Source organism: Equus caballus, chromosome 20 (genome assembly GCF_041296265.1).
Source record: "Equus caballus isolate H_3958 breed thoroughbred chromosome 20, TB-T2T, whole genome shotgun sequence".
Lineage (NCBI taxonomy): Eukaryota > Metazoa > Chordata > Mammalia > Perissodactyla > Equidae > Equus > Equus caballus.
This window is the reverse complement of record NC_091703.1, coordinates 36,612,737-36,634,634: the sequence shown is the minus strand read 5'-3', so window position 1 is coordinate 36,634,634 and position 21,898 is coordinate 36,612,737. Positions and strand designations below refer to the sequence as shown.

General features: G+C 40.6%; 1 protein-coding gene across 3 annotated transcripts in view; it reads right to left on the bottom strand.

Annotated features, from left to right (window-relative positions):
• The window catches only part of LOC100052310 (MHC class II DR-beta chain), a 93,773-nt gene extending 72,241 nt beyond the window's left edge, over positions 1-21,532 (bottom strand). Inside the window, exons 1-6 of one of the 3 annotated variants that reach the window (XM_070243964.1) lie at positions 21,327-21,514; positions 14,448-14,717; positions 11,588-11,869; positions 10,769-10,879; positions 10,265-10,288; positions 9,947-9,964 (exon numbers count right to left, since the gene is read on the bottom strand). In XM_070243964.1, coding sequence (XP_070100065.1) covers positions 9,951-9,964; positions 10,265-10,288; positions 10,769-10,879; positions 11,588-11,869; positions 14,448-14,717; positions 21,327-21,426 — 801 coding nt within the window. In that variant the 5' untranslated portion in view covers positions 21,427-21,514 and the 3' untranslated portion in view covers positions 9,947-9,950. 3 annotated transcript variants of the gene reach the window in all.
• Between the last annotated feature and the right edge of the window lie 366 nt (positions 21,533-21,898).

The window sequence follows — 21,898 nt, the reverse complement described above, 5'->3', positions numbered from 1 at the left end:
GCATGGGTAGTCTAAGTTAGCCCCCAGGCTGGCTGATTATAAGACTCAGCTGAGTGTGGCTGCTATGGTCATTGGGTGGGGCAAGCCCCAGTACAGCTGGGTGTAACTACTACTGTTTTGCTGTTAAGTGAGTCAGGCCCCCAGTGTGGCTGATTGCTAGGCTCAGGGACTCACAATTGCTGCAGGCCTCTGGTGCAGCTCCTTGTGGCATGCAGCTGTTGGCTTTCTCAGGCATGCAGATGGGTGGGACCAGCCCTAGATATGGCAGTACATAATTCCTTCAGGTGTTGGAAGATGTGGCAGATCCCCTGTGTAGCTTTTTGAGATGGTGGGTGGAATGAGTCTCCTGTGGCTGACAGGCTCCCTAGCCTGAAGAACCACACACTCTGCCAATGCAGGCCAATTTCCTATGCACACCCAGCCAAGGTGGACTCACTTGCTCTGCTGCAGAAGTCCCATACTCCCTGCCTATACCAGCACACAAGTTCACTGCAGGCTTACTGATAGGCGAGTCCAGTCCATCAGATTGGCTTCCTGAGCTCAATTAAATTGGTGATCTAGTGGGTGGGGCAAATTCCTGTGCTAACAGGTTAGAGGAAGGAATCAAATGGCTTCTGCCAGCATCTGTCTCAGCACGACTGAACTGGGTCACAATAATGGCATCTGCCCATTTCTCAATCCCTGAGGAGGTGTGCCCAGCCACTTCTTACCTCTCTGAGATGTGTTCAGAGTTTAGTGAGTCTCTTTTACCAATGGACTATGCACATTTCTTTCCTGTGTTTTTGTGTTGGTTTCCAGAATGGGTGAATCTGTGTGTGGGCCCTTTAAGAGCAGGTTTTCCTTTCTTTGAAGTTTGATAGTTTTTCTGGGAGTATCCCCAGGAGGTTTTCAAAGCCAGCAAAGCACTCATCATGGGATCTTGTCTCAGTTGTGCTGGATCTAAAGGCTAGGAAGCTCGTTGTGGCACACATCCCCTGCTCAGATCCCCCCGCTCCTCCAGGAAAAGCTTTATGCCTTTAAGATTGCTCCCAGCTGTGAAGCATGGTGGCTAGGATGTTTTTTTCTTCAGTAGAGGTGTATTTTTGCTTCTTCCACCCTGTCAGTGTTGTTCCTTGTTGTGGGAGTTCTTATTATCCAGTTTCCAGATCTCTCTGAGGAAATCGTTCCACAGGTAATTGTAGATTTGTTGTGTTCATGGGAGGAGGTGAGTTCAAAGTCCTTATGCCACCATCTTCCCAGAATCTCTTCCTTGTCTTTTTGATAATAACTATTGAAACAGGTGTGAGATGATATCTCATTGTGGTTTTGATTTGTATTTCTCTGATGATTAGAGATGTTGAGCACATTTTCATGTACCTGTTGGCCATCTGTATGTCTCCTTTGGAAAAATGTCTACTCAGGTCCTCTGCCCACTCTTCATGTATTTTATTTTTTATCATCATCATCTACCCTAAGGTTGAGGTATGTCTTTTTACAACTTCATTGAGATATAATTGACATACAACATTGTGTAAGTTTAAGATGTACAACATGTTGATTTGATACTTATATATTGCAAAGTGATTACCATCAAAGAGTTAGCTAACACCTTCATCATGTCACATAATTACCATTCTATTTTATGATAAGAATATTTAAGAATTACTCTCTTAATATCTTCCAAGTATACAGTACAGTATTGTTAACTATAGTCACCATGCTGTACATTAGATCCCCATAACTTATTCATCTTATAAGTGGAAGTTTGTACTCTTTGACCAACATCTCCCCATTTCCTCCATTCCCTATCCCCTGGTAACCACCATTCTACTCTATGTTTCTATGAGTTTGGTTTTTTTAGAGTCAATATATAAAAGACATCATGCAGCATTTGTCTTTATCTGTCTGATTTGTTTCACTTAGCATAAAGCCCTCAAGGTTCACCCATGTTGCTGCAATTGGCAGGGTTTGCTTCTTTCTCATGGCTGAGTAATACCCTATTGTGTGTGTGTGTGTGTGTATGCCATGTCTTCTTTATCCATTCATCTTTTGACAAATAATTAGATTGTTTGCAAATCTTGGCTATTGTGAATAATGCTGCAGTAAACATGGGGGTGCAGATATCTCTTCAAGATACTGATTTCATCTCCTTTGGATAAATACCTAGAAGTGGGATCTTATGGTAGTTCTATTTTTAATGCTTTGAGACACCTACATGCTGTTTTCCATAGTGCTTGTATCAATTTACATTACCACCAACAGTGCTCAAGTGTTTCCTTTTCTCCACATCCTAGCCAATGTTTATCTTGTGCTATTGAAGATAGCCTTTCTAACATGTGTGATTTGATATCTCATTGTGGATTTTATTTGCATTTCCCTAATGACGAATGGATGTTGAATTTTGTCAAATGCTTTTCCTGCATCTATTGAGATGATTATATGATTTTGATTCTTCATTTAGTTAATGTGGTATATCATATTGATTGATTTGTGATATTAAACCATCCTCACATCCTGGAATGAATCCCACTTGATTGTGGTATATGATCCCTTTAGTGTACTGTTCAATTAAGTTTGCTAATATTTTGTGGAGAATTTTGGCATCTATGTTGATCTGGGATATTGGCATGTAATTTTCTTTTGTTGTAGTGTCCTTGTCTAGTTTTGGTATCAGAGTAATGCTGGCCTCATAACATGAATTTGGAAGCATTCCCTCCTCCTCTATTTTTTGGAAGAGCTTAAAGATTGGTATTAAATTTTGTTTAGATGTTTGATAGAATTCACCAGTGAAGCCATCTGGTCCTGGAGTTTTGTTTGTTGGGAAGTTTTGATTACTGATTCAATCTCCTTACTAGTAATCAGTCTGTTCAGATTTTCTATTTCTTCATGATTCAGTCTTGGTAGGTTGAATGTTTCTGGGAATTTTTACATTTCTTCTAGGTTGTCCAATTTGTTGGTGCATAATTTTTCATAGTAGCCTCTTATAATTCTTTGCATTACTGTGGTATTAGTTGCAAAATCTCCATTTCCATTTCTGATTTTCTTTATGTGAGCTCTTTCTCTTTTTTTCTTAGTGAGTCTAGCTAAATGTTTGTTTATTTTATTTATCTTTTCAAAACATAAGTTCTTAGAGTCATTGATTTTTACATTGTCTTTGCAATCTCTATTTCATTTATTTCTCTTCTGATCTTTGTTATTTCCTTCCTTCTACTAACTTGGGCTTTGTTTGTTCTTTTTCTAGTTCCTTGAGGTGTAATGTTAGGTTGTTTATTTGAGATCTTTCTTTTTTCTTAATGTAACTGTTTATCACTGGGAACTTCCCTCTTAGAACTGCTTTTGGTACATCCCATATGTTTTGATATGTTGTGTTTCCATTTTCCTTTGTCTCAAGATATTATTTTACTTCTTTGATTTCTTCTTTGATGCATTGGTTGTTCAGTAGTATGTTGTTTAAGCTTCCCAAATTTGTAAATTTTCCAGTTTTCTTCTAGTAATTGATTTCTAGTTTTATACCATTGTGGCTGGATAAGATACTTTCAATCTTCTCAAATTTGTTAAGACCCATTTTGTGGTTGAAGATATGATCTCTTCTGGAGAATGTCTCATGTGCGCTTGAGAAGTGTGTATTCTGCTGCTGAGGATGGAATGTTCTGTAAATGTCTAAGTTAATCTATTCTAACGTATAGTTTAAGACCAATGTTTCTTCATTGATTTTCTGGCTGGATGGTCTATCCGTCATTGAAAGCAGGGTATCGAAGTCCCTACTGCTGTTGCATTACTGTCTATTTTTCCCCTAAGGTCTGTTAATATTTGCTTTGTGTATTTAGGTGGTCCTATGTTGGGTGCATAAATATTTACCTACACTATATTCTCTTAATGGATTTCCTCTTTATTATCATATAATGACCTTCTTTGCCTCTTATTACAATTATCTTCTGTGTCTTAAATTCCATTTTGTTTGATATCAGTATAGCCATCTCAGCTTTCTTTTGGTTTCCATTTGCAGGAACATATTTTTCCATCTGTTCCTTTTAGTCTGTGTTTGTCCTTTTCTTTGAAGTGAGTCTGTAGTAGACAGCACATAGATGAGTCTTATTTTTTTTTAGCCATTCAGCCACTCTATGTCTTTTGATTGGATGATTTAGTTCATTTACATTTAAAGTAATTATTGATAGATATGTACTTATTGCCATTCTATTAACTGTTTTCTAGCTATTTTGTAATTACTCTTCTACTTTCTTCTTCTCTTGCTCTCTTCCTTTCTGATTTGACGACTTTCTTTAGCGGTATGCTTAGATTCTTTTCTCTTTATCTTTTGTCTATCTGCTATAGGTTTTGCTTTGTGGTTACCATGAGGCTTACATAAAACAACTTATAACAGTCTACTTTAAGTTGATAACAACTTAAGTTTGAATGCACTCTAAAACTCTTCATTTTACTCCCCCTCATTTTATGTTTTTGATGTCATAATTTACATATTTTTTATACTGTGTCTCCCTTGAAAAATTATTAAAGTTACAGTTATCTTTACTACTTTTATCTTTTAACCTTCTTACTAGGTTTATGAGTAATTTTTCCAATAATTTACGACCTATTTACTTTTATCAATAAGATTTATACTTTCATATGTTTTCTTGTTCCCAGTTAGTGCCCTTCCTTTCAGCCTAAAGAAGTTGTCTTTAACATTTCTTATAAGGCCAGTCTAGTGGGAATGGACTCCTTTAACTTTGCTTATCTGGAAAATTCCTTACCTCTCCTTCAATTCTGAATGACAACTTTTCTGGTCAGATTATTCTCACTTGGAAGCCAATATTTAAAAAGTTCTTATTTTGAAATAAGTATAGATTCACAGATCTTTACAAAGACAGTACAGAGAGATCCTGTGTACCCCTTAACCTACTTTCCCCAAATGACTATATCTTAAGAAACGATAGTACCTTGTCAAAACCAGGAAATTGATATTGGTACAAGGTGTTTGTATAGTTCTATGCCTGTGTTATGCCACTTTTGCAGATTTGTGTAACTACCATCACAATCAAGCACAGAACCATTCCATTGCTACAGAGATCTCCCTGATGCTACCCTTTATAGTCACAAGTACTTTCCTCCAGATACCATCGCCCCAACACCTGACAACCACTAGACTGTTCTGCATCTCTATAATTTTGTCATTTTGAGAATGTTAAATAATGGAATCATACAGTATGTGACTTTTTGAAATTGGCATTTTTCACTCAGCATAATGCCCTTGAGATCCATTCAAGTTGTTGGGTGTATCAGCAGTTTGTTCTTTTTCTTTTATCACTCAATAGTGTTCTATGGTATAGATGTACGATAGTTCGTTCGGCTATCCACCTATTGATGGGTTTTGGTTGTTTCTTGTTTGGGACTATCATAAATAAAACTGGCATGAATATTTGTGTAAGGTTATTGTGTGAACACAAATTTTCATTTCTCTGGCAGTAATACCCAGAAATATGATTATGGGTCATGTGGTAAGTGTATGTTTAGTTTTTTAAGAAACTGCCGAATTATTTTCCAGGTGAGCTGTAGCATGTTACAGTGTATGAGAGATCCAGTTTCTCTGCATTCTCACCAGGATTTTGAATTGTCAGTATTTTATATTTTAGCTGTTTTATTAAGTATGCAGTGATTTATCATCATGTTCTTAATTTGCATTTCCTTAGTGGATAGTGATGGACATCCCTCAGTGTGCTTATTTGCCATCTGGATATCCTCTTTGATAAAATTCCCATTCACATCTTTCACCCATTTTGTAATTAATTTTTTTCCCTTTTTTAGCATGGAGTGTTGAGAGTCTTTTACATACTCTCTATATATGTCTTTTGTGATATTTGGGGTATGCAAATATTTTCTCTCTGTAGCATATTTTTTCATTATTTTAATGTAAAATTTGCAGAACAAAAGTTTTTAATTTTGATAAAGCCCAATGCATTGATCTTTTTCTTTTATGAATTATGATTTTGTTGTGAAGTCTAAGAACTCTTCATCAGGCCTTAGGTCTCAAAGATGTCCACCTATATTTTCTTCTAGAAGTGTCATATTTTGCATTTAAATTTATCTTCTATTTTGGTGAATTTTTGTATAAAATGTGAGAATTGGTATCATTTTCTATTTCTTTAATGTTCATTCTTTTCTTTTCTTGTCTATTGATATCCACTTTCTCCAGCTCCACTGTTTGAAAAAACTATCCATCTTCAATTCAGTTGCTTTGCACCTTTGTCAAAAGTGAGTTGGTGTAGGTCTATTTATGGATTCTCTATACTCTTCCATCAATCTATGTGCCCATCCCTCCACAATACTCACCAGTCTTGATTATTGTAGCTTTGTAAAAGTCTTAAATTTGATTAGAGTAATCCCTCAATTTTATTTTTCTCTATCAAACTTGTTTTATCTGTACTAAGTCCTTTGCTTTTTTTATATAAATTTTAGAATAACTTTTTGTACAACTTATTAAAAATTTTGCTGGGTTTAAATTGAAATTACATTAAATGAAGTTATCATTCTGTGGGAGAACTGACATCTTTACTGTGTTGAGTTTTTCAGCCGATGAATGTGGTAAGTCTCTCCATTTATTTAGATCTTTGATTTGTTTCATTAGCCTGTCAGCATATGAGTCCTGTATGTGTTCTGTTAAAGTTTTACTTGTGTTTCTTTTTTTTTTGAGACATTGTAGATGGTATTGTGTTCTTAATTTTTGTTTGATATCTTCATTACTGTATATAGAAATACGAATTGATTCTGATTGATCTTGAATTCTGCAATCTTGATGAACTCCCTTATTAGTTGTAGGGGGCTTTTCTGGGGTGGGGCACTCCTTGGGATTTTTTTCTGTAGATCATCATATCAACTGAAAATAGGAATAGTTTTATTTCTTCCTTTCTGATCTGCAAGTGTTCTGCCCAACTCCTACTCACCCTGTTGATGAAGGAGGGGTTCCCACCCTAAATAGTATCAGATGGCTGAAAACACAACAGCCCAAATGGACAGATGAGAGTGATAGCAGTTTATCACATATACTCACAGCAGGAGGGAGAGGGACACTGTATTCCGTGTGGGGCCAGATGGGGTTGCACTCAGGAACAGGGTGAACAAACAGGGGCTGTGAGAGACAGGCTTTGTACTAAAGAAAGAATGAGGCCCCCCTGGTTCCCTAGGAGGATGTTACCAGTTTGTTTGACTAGCTCCATGCGCTGGCAGGGAACTGAAGCCCTTAGGCTGAGGATCACATGAGTGCAGCTTCTCAGGCTGACAGGAGAAGCAGCTGGGTGGGGAGTCTTTCCTGCTGAGCAGAGGGAAAGTATCTAGTGAAAGCAGGAGAACTCACAGTTAGGCCTTTGGGGCCCTTTGATTCTTGAAGATGTCATAACAGCATTTAAAAGTTCAGATCTCACAATATAGCATGCCATTTATTTCCTTTTTTGGCTTTATTGGGCCTGGGAGTTCTGTTACTATGTTAACTGAAAGAGGGAGAAAAATTGTATAACCATCCTGATACAATCATAAAATATCATTTCACAGAATTCAACATCTGTTCTTAATTTAAAAAAAATCTATTATTAAAAAAACTAGTAGTGAAAAGGAATTTTCTCAATCTAGGCAAGGATAGCTACTCTACTGCATGCATTGATGTGGGCTCGGCCAGCCAAAGAGTTGAAAGAAAGATTACTTGGACTCTCAAAGTCTGGGAGTAGTGCACCTTTATTCAGAGAATGGCATGGGCACAGGACCCATGGGCAGTGAAGAGCTGCAATGTGTTGAGGGTTAGGGCTAAATTTATAAGGCATGAGTATGTGACTTATTTTTGCCAAGGGAAAAATGATGTAAAAAGTCATTAAAATTGTATCAGTGCAGGTGGGGTCTGCTTATTGTGTGGTCATGTAACTCTAGATATGAATTGAGTCATATAGATCGGCACGTAGGCCAGGACACCTTGGGCTTCTCTCCCTGGGGCAGCCCTGATCCACATCAACATCACACTCAATAGTGAAATATTTAAAATTTCCCCCTTGATTTCTGGAGTACTGGAGGTGTTAGAGAATGGAAAACGGCAAGAAAAATAAATAAAAGGTGTAAGGGTGGCAAAGGAGGTCAAATTGTTCATTATTTCCCTTTGACTTGATCATGTACATTTTATTACATAAAATATTTGAATGTTTACCATGTTAAAACTGTTAAATTAGACATATTCAGAGAAGTCCAGCTTTTAACTCTGTTCGCTACTACTCATTCCCTTTCTTGTCATTTATGCAACTCTTTTTAAATCCTTCCATTCTTTCTATTTATAAATGGAAGTAGACTAGAATAGGATAGGAGAATACGTATAGCTATGGATTCTTATTCTCCTCTATTTTAACAAACATGTTGTATACTACATATACTCTCCTGTACCTTGAAACAAATATATTTTTGAGATTATTCCATAACAAGGTACAGAGAGCTTCTTATTTTTTCTTCCAGCTGCAGAATATTTCATTGTTTAGATGCACATCAGTGCATTCTCCTTCTTTTCCCAGCATTGTCTCTAATTTCTGCTACAGTAAGCAGCATACAGGATTCTTATGTCACGTACAGTTTGTCACACAATCTGGAGAGTCTCAGAAATGCTGTTTTTCAACTAGAGTTTGATAAATAAATGGCAAGCAATAGGATATTGGAGTATATGAGGAAGCCATTTAGCATAAAACTAATTTGACCTGACCTTGTTTTTCCAAAAGGACCTGACACAGCCATTGAGCATGTATTGTGTATCTACTTTAAGCATTTGCCATCTCCCAAAGACAAGAACAAATGCCCTAAAGATGGAAAACCCTACACTGGCATTTCCTTAAGGATAAGCATCTCTCCCTAGGCTAGGAATTGATTGCTGTGCCCACCCTGTGACCATCCAGCTTGAGATAATAGACCTGCTACCTGCTGTGTGAACTGCTGTGCTGGCCAGGCAATCTCGTGACTGTTGCAAAAGGGACATTCCAATGATATTTGAAACATGCTCTTTGATGGTATATAACCACCCTGTACACACCACTTCTTTGGTGCTCTTCCTTCCTCGGGGGAAGAAAGGCCTCTGGCTAGTCCTCAGATCTGGCTCGTCATAAACTCACCCCAATTTTGATCTATAGATTGGTTATGGATTATTTGCATCAATAAGTTGTAACTTTGTCCTGATGGCCCTTTGAGTCCACTTATGTGGAAGAGTATATCCCAAGTCAAAGAATCATCAGGCCACTGATTTTTATTCAAGAGACAGAAAAAAAGATTGAAGTGTTGAGGTCTACCCTTACAAGTTACCCGCACTTATACTTGTTGTCCCTTCTCTGTATCTCATGGTGTAAAGGACCTTGTGTTTTTGTCTTTGAGAATGAAAAGATGTAAGACATCGCCATGATATGGGATTGTTAAGGCTTTCTCCTAGCTCAGGTAAACATGCCTAATTACGGAATGCAGAAAAAGCAAGAAAAAAAAAAGGGAGGAAAACTTCCCTGGGAAAGGGAGGAAACCTTCCTGATCCACGGGTGACCAAAAATTCAGGAAAATCAATGAAAACCAGTATTTTGTGGTGGAATTCTCTCTCTTTTGTTTCTACTTCTTGTCCTTAAAGCCATGTGAAGTAGATTATTTTCTCTCCATGTTTATTTGAGAAAAACTTTATTAAAAAATGTGGTCAAAAGGTGAGTCCAGATGCAAGGGAGGCCATAAGGTTTGAATATAAAGGGGACCAGGAAAGAATGAAGATGAGGTATTTCAGTCAATAGTGGGGACTTCCAGGCCTAGGGCCGGGGCTGAGGAAGCTGTTGGGGAGGACATTTTCTACAGGATCACTGAACCAGGAGCAAACCAGATCCTGAGAAAGCACTCTTTTTGTGGAATTACAGCAAGGCAGGAAACTTTTTCATGCTTCTCGGAAGCAAGGACATAAGATTCTTCCTTGAAGGTCACCCATCTTCACTTCAGCTCAGGAGTCCTGCAGAAGACAGAAGAGAGTGCTGTTTCCAGACCTAACTCTACAAGCAGCTTCCTTTCCCCTCTCTGAGGGCCTCAAGATAGAGCTCTGCAGTCAGAAGGAGGAAAAAATTCTAACGACACCCTGAGCCAATGCTACTTCAGAGCAAAGGGCTTGTATTAAGTGGAGAGAAGAAGCTTTACCACAAACTGCCTGATCAGAATTCAAAGTCATTCCCATTGTTTCTTCTCCTGTCTTATTATCTCTGCCATCTATTCTAGGAGAACCAAACCTCTCCCTAATAGAGAGTAAGAGCATTACCTGTTGGCTGAAGCCCAGCATGTCCTGGGAAAGAGAAGAGAAGATATAGACTTAAAAGATAAGGAAGCAAGTCTGCCCCCAAATACAATGTCCCCAACCCCCTACTCCACACCTGAGAGTTCTCTAACACCACAACCCACACCACATGATCCAGGGTAGAGAGGAGAGCAGAAACTGAAAGTGTGTGACCCATGAAGTTCCTGTCACACAAATCCAATGTAACTTCCTCAGCTTTGGTGGCTCTTCTTGCATTTGCCTCAGGATCTCGACCCAAGTTCTCCATACGTGTTAACCTTTTCCTTATCTCTATAGGCCACAACCTCTTATGTTTCAGTATAGTAACCATGGACTGTTGATTTCTGGATTTCCAGGAAACTTGAGGTCAACTAGGCGAAGAAAGGCTTTGTACAGGGCCACTGGTATACGGAGAACTACCTTGAGCAACACCGTATTTCTTCCTCCAGAAAAGTCTGTGTGGGTCTCAGCCACAGACAGGGTCCTCACCTTTCTGGTTTCTGCGGTGGATGAACAGCCCCGCCCCAAGGAAGAGCAGCCCCAGCACGAAGCCCCCGACTCCACTCAGCATCTTGCTCTGCGCAGACTCAGAATGGGCCCCTGAGAAACGAAGCTAGTTTTAGTGATTTTTACCCCAAATACAACTTCTCTAATTGAGACTCTGGGACTGAGAGCTTTGAGAATGGGGGAAGAAGGCTGCCCTGGAAGAACTACAATAATTGGCCATTTCTGGAAAAGTGACTTAAAAATCACTCTGAGTAGCTACAAGGCTCAGGCATTGAACTCATTTAAAGATCACAGCCCTGACATAAGGCCACTAGTTCATCTGATGAAAGAGGAGCCTGGGACTCCATGGGGTTGAGCAGCTTGTCTAGGGGGACAGAGGTAATAAAAGGCAGAGCTGAGATTGGACTCCCCTCATGTCGGGAAGGTCCTTAGATTGTAGTGGATGTGCCTCTGCTCAGATCACTATGAACAACTCAGAGCAACAGTGCCAGAGGTACAATCCCAGTCTGAAGCAGGGGACTGGCGCCCAGGGTCAGGTGGGAACCATGACCTGTGATATCATGGGACGGCTTAAAACAGGGACAACCTCTCTTCTGCCTGCCAGGCATAATTGCCTCACCAGGGGCTATAGGTATTTACAGAAACTATCACAGGATTATCTCCAGTGATCCGTGTTGAAGGAGAAGAGAACATGGAGCAAAGGAAAATATGGAAGGAGGAGAGGAGAAATCCGACACTCAGAGACAAGCAAAGTGCCCTCCTTGGTGGGTGAGGAATTTATGGGGTCAGAGAGTGTCTTACTCCATTCCACTGTGACAGGGTTCGTCAGACTTGGGTGCTCCACTTGGCAGGTGTAGACCTCTCCACTCTGAGGAACTGTCTCAAGCATCACCATGGTCTGGAAGGTCCAGTCTCCATTACGGATCAGGCCTGTGGAGATGACTCCAGCCTCCTCTTCCTGGCTGTTCCGGAGCCACCTGACTTCGATGTGGCCTGGATAGAAACCATTCACAGAGCAGACGAGGAGGTTGTGGTGCTGCAGGGGCTGGGTCTTTGCAGGATACACAGTGACTGTAGGCGCAACTAAGAGGGAATAAGTGAGGAGGACAGAGTAAGTCTTGGCTGGCTGCCTTTCTGCCTCTGTCCAAACCCAAGCCTCCTTCAAACCTGCTGTGTGGCTGAACAGGAGCCAGCATCATGAGTCTTGAATTTTTTTTTTTTTAAAGATTACCACCTGAGCTAACAACTGTTGCCAATATTCTTCTTCTTTTTTTTCCCTGCTTTTTCTCCCCAAATCCCCCCCAGTATATAGTTGTATATTTTAGTTGTGGGTCCCTCTAGTTTGTAGTACGTGGGACACCACCTCAACGTGGCTTGATGAGTGGTGCCATGTCCGTGCCCAGGATCTGAACCAGAGAAACCCCAGGCCGCAGTAGCAGAGCGCACGAACTTAACCACTCGGCCATGGGGCCAGCCCCATGAGTCTTGAATTTAATCCTTACAGCACGGGCCCTTTGGATTCAAGAGATATTGAGGCAAATTGTGGGATTTTTTTTTCATATCTTGAAACAGTTATTCATTGCTGAGCTGAAGTATTTACAAACCTTTGCAAGACGTAGAGTGTATTAATTAAACTCATAATTTCTGGAGCTAGGCTGCCTGGTTTCAAATACAGACTTTTCTTCTTATGGGTTGTTTCTGAGAGAGTTTTTAAATTCCTCTATGACTTAGCTCTCTCACCTATAAAGGAGGGTAATAATGCTAACTTACCTCTTAGGGTTATATGAAGATGAATGAACCTAAAATATCTTAAACAATGGCTGAATGTCTTCAATATATGGTAGCTATTTATTGTTTTGTTTACTGTGAAAGAAAATATGACTCAAAGTAGTGTGGAGAAATTGGGGAACAGCGATGGGACAGAGGGAGATAAGCTATGAAATCGTGAGAAGCCACCTCGATGTGCTCACACCTTAGAACAGCACAGAAATGGTTCCACCCTGGGACCAGGCAGCGATAGACAGAGGTGACTCTCTAAATCTGTGAGATGAATCCTAGGAAAAGCTTGAGTCCTGGAGGAGAGGGAGAGAGCAAGGAAAGTCATTCACTTAAAAAGTTATATTTACGCCCAGCTGATCAATCTCTCTCCTTGCAAAAAAGCCATATCTATTATTGGACTTGTTATAACTTTACAATTATCTCTCTTTCCAAACTGACTTTGGGGTCAAGGCAGGTCTGGGACCCATTAATATGTGTGCATCACATCTGAGACAATCTCCGACACTACCAGGCCCTCAACAAATACAATTATTTCAAACAAAGGGGAAACTTGAGGGCAACATTTTTATAATATCACAAAATATTAAATTTAAGATAGATGGCATATCATTAGTAACAATTTTGCAGTATATTTCATGAAGAAAAAATGTCTACATTCTAACATGGGAAATAATAGACAGAATCAAATATCAACTACAACCTGGAGCAAATGCTGAATCAAATATCAGCAAAGTGTTAATAATCCTATTGCATAGAGAGCCCATAAAGTCAGTGAGAAGAACACTAGGACCCAGAGATGACAGATAATAGATAATAGATAATGCTTAGAGCAGTAATTATAATTGGTAAATAAATATATGAAAAAATAGAAGAACCTTAGAAATAAAAGAATATTAATTAAAAGTAAAAGATAAAAATTTTGAGTGGCATTATTGAAACAAAACCTAACAAAGGGGAATGTGAGGTAGATTATGTTAGAACTATACAAAGGAATAGTATGTAACTACTTCAATACTATTAGCATTGTAAGAATAGTAACATCCACTATGTTACTATTAAGTAAGAAAACTATTATTTAAAAAGCTAATTTCACAATCATTTCAACTATGCAAAATTATATACACTCAGAAAACAAAAAAGTAGAAGGAAATTTAGACCTAAAAGAAGCCTCAGAAAGGTCAGAGGTGCCTGGGAGCTTCCTCTCCACCCACCCCCGTCCATATTAGCCTCCCCCACTACTGTCATTCTCAATGGAATGCTTATGCACAGCTACACAGGCACACTTGTCCCAGGGGTTTCAGGATTAGGAGAGGCGGATGCTAAGATCAGTCTGTGACTGGTCTCCCCACATTCTCCCAAACCTTTTACAGTCCTCATCTTTCCTCTGCTAAAAGTTACCCTAAACACAGACACCACCTTCAGTTTCTCTCCTCACAGGTCTAACCACCCACCCCAGCCAAGGATTCCTCTCTGTCCAGCCCCCTGTACTGCCATCCCCCTCCCTTCTCCTCCCGGACAGTAGCCTCCAAGGCCACCTGAAGCCCCCCAGCCTGAGCCCCCGACCCCATATCTACTCCCCTCCCAGTCCTCTCAGACCCCAGGCCCAGTCCCACCTCCCCCTCCAATACACACATTCTCTGTGTCCCACCTCAGCTCACAGGACAGCCCTCACACACACACTCTGTCCCCCCACAATCACACACTGACAAACCACACACTCTCTCCACAACCTGCTCTCACATGGTCCCTTGTAGCTTGTACTCGCTCACAATCCTACACTCACCAGGACTGAATCTCTCTCTCTCTCTCTCTCTCTCTCTCTCTCACACACACACACACACACACTGCCCCGCCCCCTCGGCCGCCCACCCCCCGCGCTCACCTCGCCGCTGCACCAGGAAGCTCTCGCTGACGGCGTAGTTGTGTCTGCAGTACGTGTCCACCGCGGCCCGCGCGTCATCCAGGACGTCCTTCTGCCCGTTCCAGTACTCGGCGTCCGGCCGCCCCAGCTCGGTCACCGCCCGGTACTCCCCCACGTCGCTGTCGAAGCGCACGGTCTCCTCCCCGTTAGAGAAGTATCTGTCCAGGAACCGCACTCGCTGAGTCCCGTTGGAGAAATGACACTCGGACGTACTATACTCCAGGAAATGTGCTGTGGGGACAGGAACGATCAGGTCACCAGAGCGGGCTCCTGAGAAGAGACCGATGACGACGCCCACCAAGGCGGGGCGTCCAGGCGCGGGTGGGGCACTAGCACACCCTTGACTGGGTCCTCTGGCACCCTCAGCTACCAGCGCCCCACGGGGTCATCTTTCATCCGCAGGCTGCGTTGGGAGTCCTGGCCTGGTGGAGGAGACCCCTGGAGTCCAGAGACATTCGAAATCACTGGGCTTGCGTGCTTGGCTGCAGACCTCCAAGCAGGAGCTGGAAGCTGGAGGAGGATTTGTTCCCATCACCACCTTCTCCTAGCTGCCTCCACCTGAAGGACACTCACCCCTCCCTCCTCTCATCCCACAGCTCTTTACCATTGCTTAAACCTGCCCCCCCTCCTTGTTCATTCTGTAATCACTTGGTGAGTAATGACCTTGCTCTCCAGGCCTATGCTGTGCCCTGGGAATCCCAAGAAGGGAAAAACAGACATCTCTCCTCCAGGGGAGATCTAAATTACCTCAGGGTGCCAGAGAAGAGTTTTCTGAGAGTGACATTTAAGATGTGACAGGAAGGGTTAAGTTGATGTGAGCTAGAGAAGAGTGGGTGTGTGTATATGTTTGGGGAAAAAGGGAGGCGCTTTTGAGGTAAAGGTAACACCATGTGGAGAAGCTTGAAAGAATTGATGAATTTCCTCAAGAAACCAGAAGAAACCAGTTCACTAAAGCACAGATAGCGAGAGGAAGGAGGATAAAAGATTAGACTGGAGAAATCAAGTAGAGCCGGGGACTTACAAGCCTTGTAGGTGATGTTAGGATTTTGAATTTATACCAAATGTAGTGGGAAACTACTGAAGAGATTAAGACCATAATCCCAACACAGGTCTACAGTCTCTTTTCTGCATTTCCAAATTCAGATAGCTCAGAAGAGCAGATTTTTCATTTTTAATTTGAGGCCAAAACACTTTTGGCATATCTGACCTGATGCGGTATGGGGTCAAATGTGTCTCACAGCTTTTATTGGTTACATGTGCTTCTGTAGTTTCCATATGTGCAAACATACATATATGTATCAATATACACATATGTATCTTATAAATGTGTATATTGTTGACATTTTTGTCTTTATGTTTAAGTGAACCATGAAATATCAAACAGAGTTAAAGAATAGCCCTGTGGTTAAAAGTGAAGTGAATAAGTGGAAGCTTCTGATATGGTCAATAGTGTGGAAAGTAGAATTACTGCAGGAATTTGAGACACTTTACTGAAAAATATTTGTGGCAGTCACCACTATTTATGACTAAAAAGGCAAGTTGTAGAAAGGTAATAGAGATGTAATGACCAAGAAATTTTGAACTTTTTCATGGAATTTGAACAATGCTTCATAAGGCAAAAAATAAAAATGAAAATCTTGAACTTGCTTTGATTGGATAGAGGCAACAAGAAAGTGGTGAATCTGTACAACAGTCTATTTTTTTGGTAATTAAACAAGCTAAAATAAACCATGAAGAAATGAACTGGAAGGTGAGTGTATGTATAAAGTGTGAGTCTAGAATTTTTAGAAGCTGCACAGCATAAAGCAGAGTTCTCAACCTCGGCACCATAGACATTTTAGACCAGATGGTTCTTTGTGGTTGGGGTTGGTGAGGGCTGCTCTGTACATAGTAAGCTGTCTACCAGCATCCCTGGCCTCTACCCACTAGTTGTCAGAAGAAACGCCCAGTGTGATGAGTAAAAATGGCTCCAGATATTGTCAAATGTCCTGGGGGGAGAAGGAGCAGGGAGGAGGGTGGTGAGCTGTCCCTGACTGAGAACCACTGGTGTAAACCATCTGAGAACACTGTGGTGAAGAAGCCACTGTTAACCATGGAGCAGCTGAGAATTACATTGACAAATTTGCCAATATTGTATCTGTTGAAAATCTTAGTCCTACGTGAAAGTTATGGTTTTTAGGAATCTGGTCCCAGTGCAGAGCTATTTGTCCAGCAAAATAAATTTGTTCAAGTTTACTTGATTTTTTTTTGCCTTGCCAATCAATCACTGTGATATCGTGATTTATAATAAGAAATATATATTTGATCTTTGTCCCCTTTTCTGGCACAGAGCTCCTACAACTCTGGGAATTTCTAAATGATGAGAGTAATAAAGTTGTCTTTTGTTATGCTAATGAGGTGACTTTTGGCTCCCACCTTGGAATGGGGGCAGCTTTCCAGGAGAATCAACCATGTGATTGGAGGGTTGGAACTTTCAGTCCCACTCTCTTGACTCTGGGAGGTGGGGGTTGAGTGGGGTGGGGTGGAGTGGAGGTTGAGTTCAATCACCAATGACCAATGATTTAATCAATCATGGCTGTGTAATGAAACCTCCATAAAAACTTGAAAAGATGGAGTTCAGAGAGCTTCTGTGTTGGTGGACATGTGGAGATTAGGGGAGAATGGTGTACTCAGATGGCATAGAAGCTCTGGGCCCTTTCCCAATACCTTGCCCTGTGCACCTCTTCCATCTGTCTGTTCCTGAGTTATATCCTTTTATAATAAATGGGTAATCTAGTAAGTAACGTGTTGCTCTGAGGTCTGTGAGCTGCTCTAGCAAATTAATCAAACCCAAGCACAGGGTCTTGGGAACCTCCAATCTATAGCCCTTTGGTCAGAAGCACAGGTGACAACTTGTACTTGTGATTGACATCTTAATAGGACGGGGCTGTAGTGTAGGACTGAGCCCTTAACCTGAGGGATCTCATGCTCTCTCCAAGTAGATAGTGTCAGAATTGAGTTGAATTCTAAGACACCCAGCTGCTGTTGGAGAGTTGCTTGGTGGTTTCAATAAAACTCCTACACATTGGAATTCGTAGCAGAACACTTTAGTCATCAAGTCATATAATTTATCCTTCACATCATCTTCTCTCTTAATTTCCCTGCAGTTGGTCCACTACTTGTCTATGATACTAAACTATAGCCACAGCCACAGCCATTTTATTCCTGTTCAATGTCTCAACTAATTCATTTTCTAATTTTCAGTCTCTTACTCCCAATAATATCAGTAGGCATCAAATTACCAGCCTTGGACAGATGTAGAATTCTCATTTCTGCAGTAAAATCCCCTCAGAAGGGGAGAAACTGAGAAAGAGAACATGTTCTCATATAGGCAGTTTACAAAAAATGAGCAGGTCTCCAGACTTTGAGTAGAGACTTTCACAAAGCTGCTCTTGCCCCATAGAAATGATGGCAGAGAGGAACGTACTCTGGAACAGACCAGATCTATCTCACTGTTCACAAATTCTCTAAGTATCTTCTTGACACATGAGAAAGTTAAAAAATAAAAATGTGTGATGTTGCTGTCCCCTGTAGCTTGTGTGGTTAGCACTGTTAGTTCATGCTCATTTGCCCGACTTAAGGTTGCCAGATTTAGCAAATAAAGTACAGTATGCCCAGTTGTTTGGATTTCACATAAATTATTGTTGTTTGTCTGAAATTCAGATTTAACTAGTATCCTGAATTTCTTTTGGCAACCCTACCCCAACTTGCTAACAAAATCTGAGAAGTAGGACTGTATTGAATACTTCTTTGTAGTCTTCAACACAAGTCCATTATGGCCTGTACATAGTGTGAACCCATATGGGACTTTTCAAATAATAAATTAAAAATGAATGTAAATTTCTCCACTATATTGGAACTAACAGGCCTTGCATCTCTCCCTCACCCTCAGACACACACTGGTACATATGCACATCAGAAAGTTTACCAGTTTTACACAATTGAGCTACTATTCACTAACGGTGGTTAGAAGCCCAAGCTCTAGAATCAGAAAGTGTGAATTTGAACATAAACTCTTCCACTTGGGTCAGTTTTTAACATCCATGAACCTTTTTCTTTATCTCTAAAATGGATGTAATAATAACTTATTCCTCACAGGATTATTGTTAATTGTGAAATTAAACAGTGACGCTTCCTAGTGCTGGTCACATAATAAGTACTCAACAAATATATTACCCTTTTAATGTTATAATTCCTAAGAATGCGGGCTCACAGGATCTTTCTATTCCTTGACTTCCTAAACCAAATAATATCTTCATCATGATCCTGCAATTGTTTTCTATTAATTTTACCACTAATTACTGTTCTGAACACATAAGGGAAGAAACATTTGTTTATGTATAATAATGGAGTATACATGAACCTAATACAAAAGGAATATGCTGATGTGGAAGAGAGGGACTTTCTGTATACTCGGATTTAGACTATATAATCTGTATTTTAGCACTATCTATGTGACAATGTGACAATGGGAAAGTTACTTAAACTCTTTCAATTTTAGACTCCATACATATATATACACACACATATTTAATTGCTACAGATATGATAGGATATTCATGGGAATTACAGGCTAAAATTGAGATACACATAGTAACTGCAAAATGTTATGATGCTCCATGCTGATGGAGACCAGATTTGTTTTATTCATCATTGCATCCTCATCACCTACGGCAATAATGATGTATTCTAGGTTACTAATAAATGCTAGCTTGACGAGTTAATGGCATTTTGAATAACCAGTCACCTCTGCATACCAGGGCACTCTAATGCTTTCTTGCTGATGACTGAACATCTCTTTTTGTCATGTCCTTGAAGCTTCTCTTCAGGCTGTTTTATTCTTATAGTTAAGTCCAGCTCACTCCCTGATCTCACAGCAGTCTTTACTTGGGGGCCTAATATAATTCTGCTCCTGACTTCTTCAACCTCACCGTCTGCCACTTCCCAACTTGCTTGCTATCCTTCAGCCACTTTATCCTTCTTTCTGTCCCTTAAACACAGCAAACATCTCCCCACACTTCAGCCTTTCCCCTGTTGCCTCTCCGTGGAACACTTGTCCCTTAGATCCTCCACATGATTGGCTTTTCTCACCATTCACGTCTCAACTCAATGTGACTTTTTCTTAGAGAGAGCTCCATATCCACTGGAACTGAAGTCAGGCGAATCCATTCTCTCTGTTCCATAACTCTGACATATTTTTTTCAGAGCACTTATTGCTCTCTGAAATTTTTTCTTTGCTAAATGTTTATGGGGTTATTTTCTTTCTACCTTGTCATTAGGTAAGTTCCAAGATAGTATGGGACTTTTCTATCTTATGAAAATAGAATCCTCTGAGCCTCGAACAGAGGCTAATATATAAAAGTTGCTCAGAAAAATATTTGTGTTTAAATGAGTAAACCCAGGGTTCTTGGAATGATCATTGCGGGGATCCTGGGAGGCAATAGGGGCTCAAGCTCCAAAACTCTTCTATTCTGATGACACCTTACATCTCTTCAGTTTCTTGTGAGAAATTCAGACAAACTTTCTCGTTCTCCTTGCACTAGTTGGAAGAAACATTCACAGGTAAGGAAAATGTGATTTTAAGAGAGAGGAAAAATTTCATTGTTTCATATCATTCAATGGGTGTGTTATAGTGCCTAGGGTCTGTGCAAACTTTGGGGATTTTCAGTAATGTTGATGACGCAGCTGGGGAAAGAATAGGAAAGAACTAGAAGTAGAGTAACCAAACATGGCTAATTAAGGAAAACAGAGGGTGTGATGAACAAACCTATGACATTTGGGGCTAAGGCTCCAGGAGGCCAATGAGTTCCCTTGACTAGCTTATTGACTTTCAGCCCAATGGAATGTAAACAAGTTTCATACTCTTTCCGTAATCCTGTTCAGGGTGTATGCTTTGAACCATATGAAATTTCTAATATTTGACTATTTTTGGTTTATGAAAATAGAATTTCATATGATTTATTCTGTATTAGTTGAATCCCTTCTTGTGGACTCAGGCCAGAGAAAGGGGAGATGTAGGAGAAACTGAGAGTATAGAAAGGTTTAAAATAGGTTCATAATGATCATTATCCTGTGCCAGGTTTTCAGAAGATGTCTTGAGCTCTTTAAGGCATCAAAGAACACCCCATTGATGCTCTCATTATAGAGTCATTTCAAAGTACTGAGGATCCCTGCTTCAGCTCCAGGGTACTTTCCACAGGAGAAGTAGAGAGCACTAGCCCCAACTTCTGTCAGAGACCCTCCAGGATAGGGATACAGGCCTTATATACACTGGTGTTCATGGAGAAAAGAAAGGAGATAATGGACGAGGCTCTTGATACATCCTCATATATTAGGAAGCAGCACGAACATCACAGATCCTGTTAAGGATGTAACACAGGATCTTCTAGGAGAGATATTTCCAATTTCTTTTGCCTCTCATAAAATTTTCAGAGAAATTTTCCCTTTTCCTGGCATAGCTCAACATGATGAAGGAACCACTGGATGGGGAATTATCTGGACATCGTTATTTCTAAATCTTCTCAAGATCTTGAGGGAATGGGATGCAAGGCTGGAGAGGTTTTATTGGAAGAGAGTTACGAAGGCTTATGTGTGGAGGCTTCTTATGAAACTCTTATAGAGAGGGCTAGTATCCAGGCTCCTTTTGTTGTGGAAAGAATTAGGGACACATATGATAAAGAGAGGAGGTCACTGAAGAAAATGACACAAGTTTTTAAGGGTCATGGCCTGGACACAGTGAAAAAGCTAGCATCCTTCATCTCCCCACCCCACCATGCCTCATCACTAAAGATATCTACTTACGTTGGGTGTCCCTGGCCCAAGCAAGGGGAGGGTTCAGCACCATCAATATCACTGTCAGAGCTGCCATCCAGGAGCCTCTGGGGAACCACAGGCACACCATGCTGGAGAACAAGAGAGACAGGATGCAGAAGAGCAGGCAAGTCTCACTCAATGAAGACTAGGGCCTTCCTCCACTCACATCCCAAATAATACCACCCAGGGACCTCATTTCTTTGTTCCTGGATTGGGCAATCTCAGTGTTGAGAACCAATCAAAACCAAGGATGAATAGCATCATCAGTTGCTGGTCAGAGATTCAGTTTGAGGGTCGTCTTCTGAAAACTCTATTTCCTTCTTTAGAAGGATTGTTTTAATTTGGTACTTTAAAGGTTTGATCCTGTTGTATCTGAAAAATTTTAATTGGGCACCTTTTGGCCCTATTGGCTCTCAATAGGTGACTGACTCTGTGCTGGTCCGTGATATGTATATAAATTGAGCTTTTTGGGGGCATTCACCTCTCTCTTGAAGACAGAGCTATTCTGATGAATGTATGTTTGTGTGTCCAGGAGTTGATGGGGTGGAGGGAAGATGACT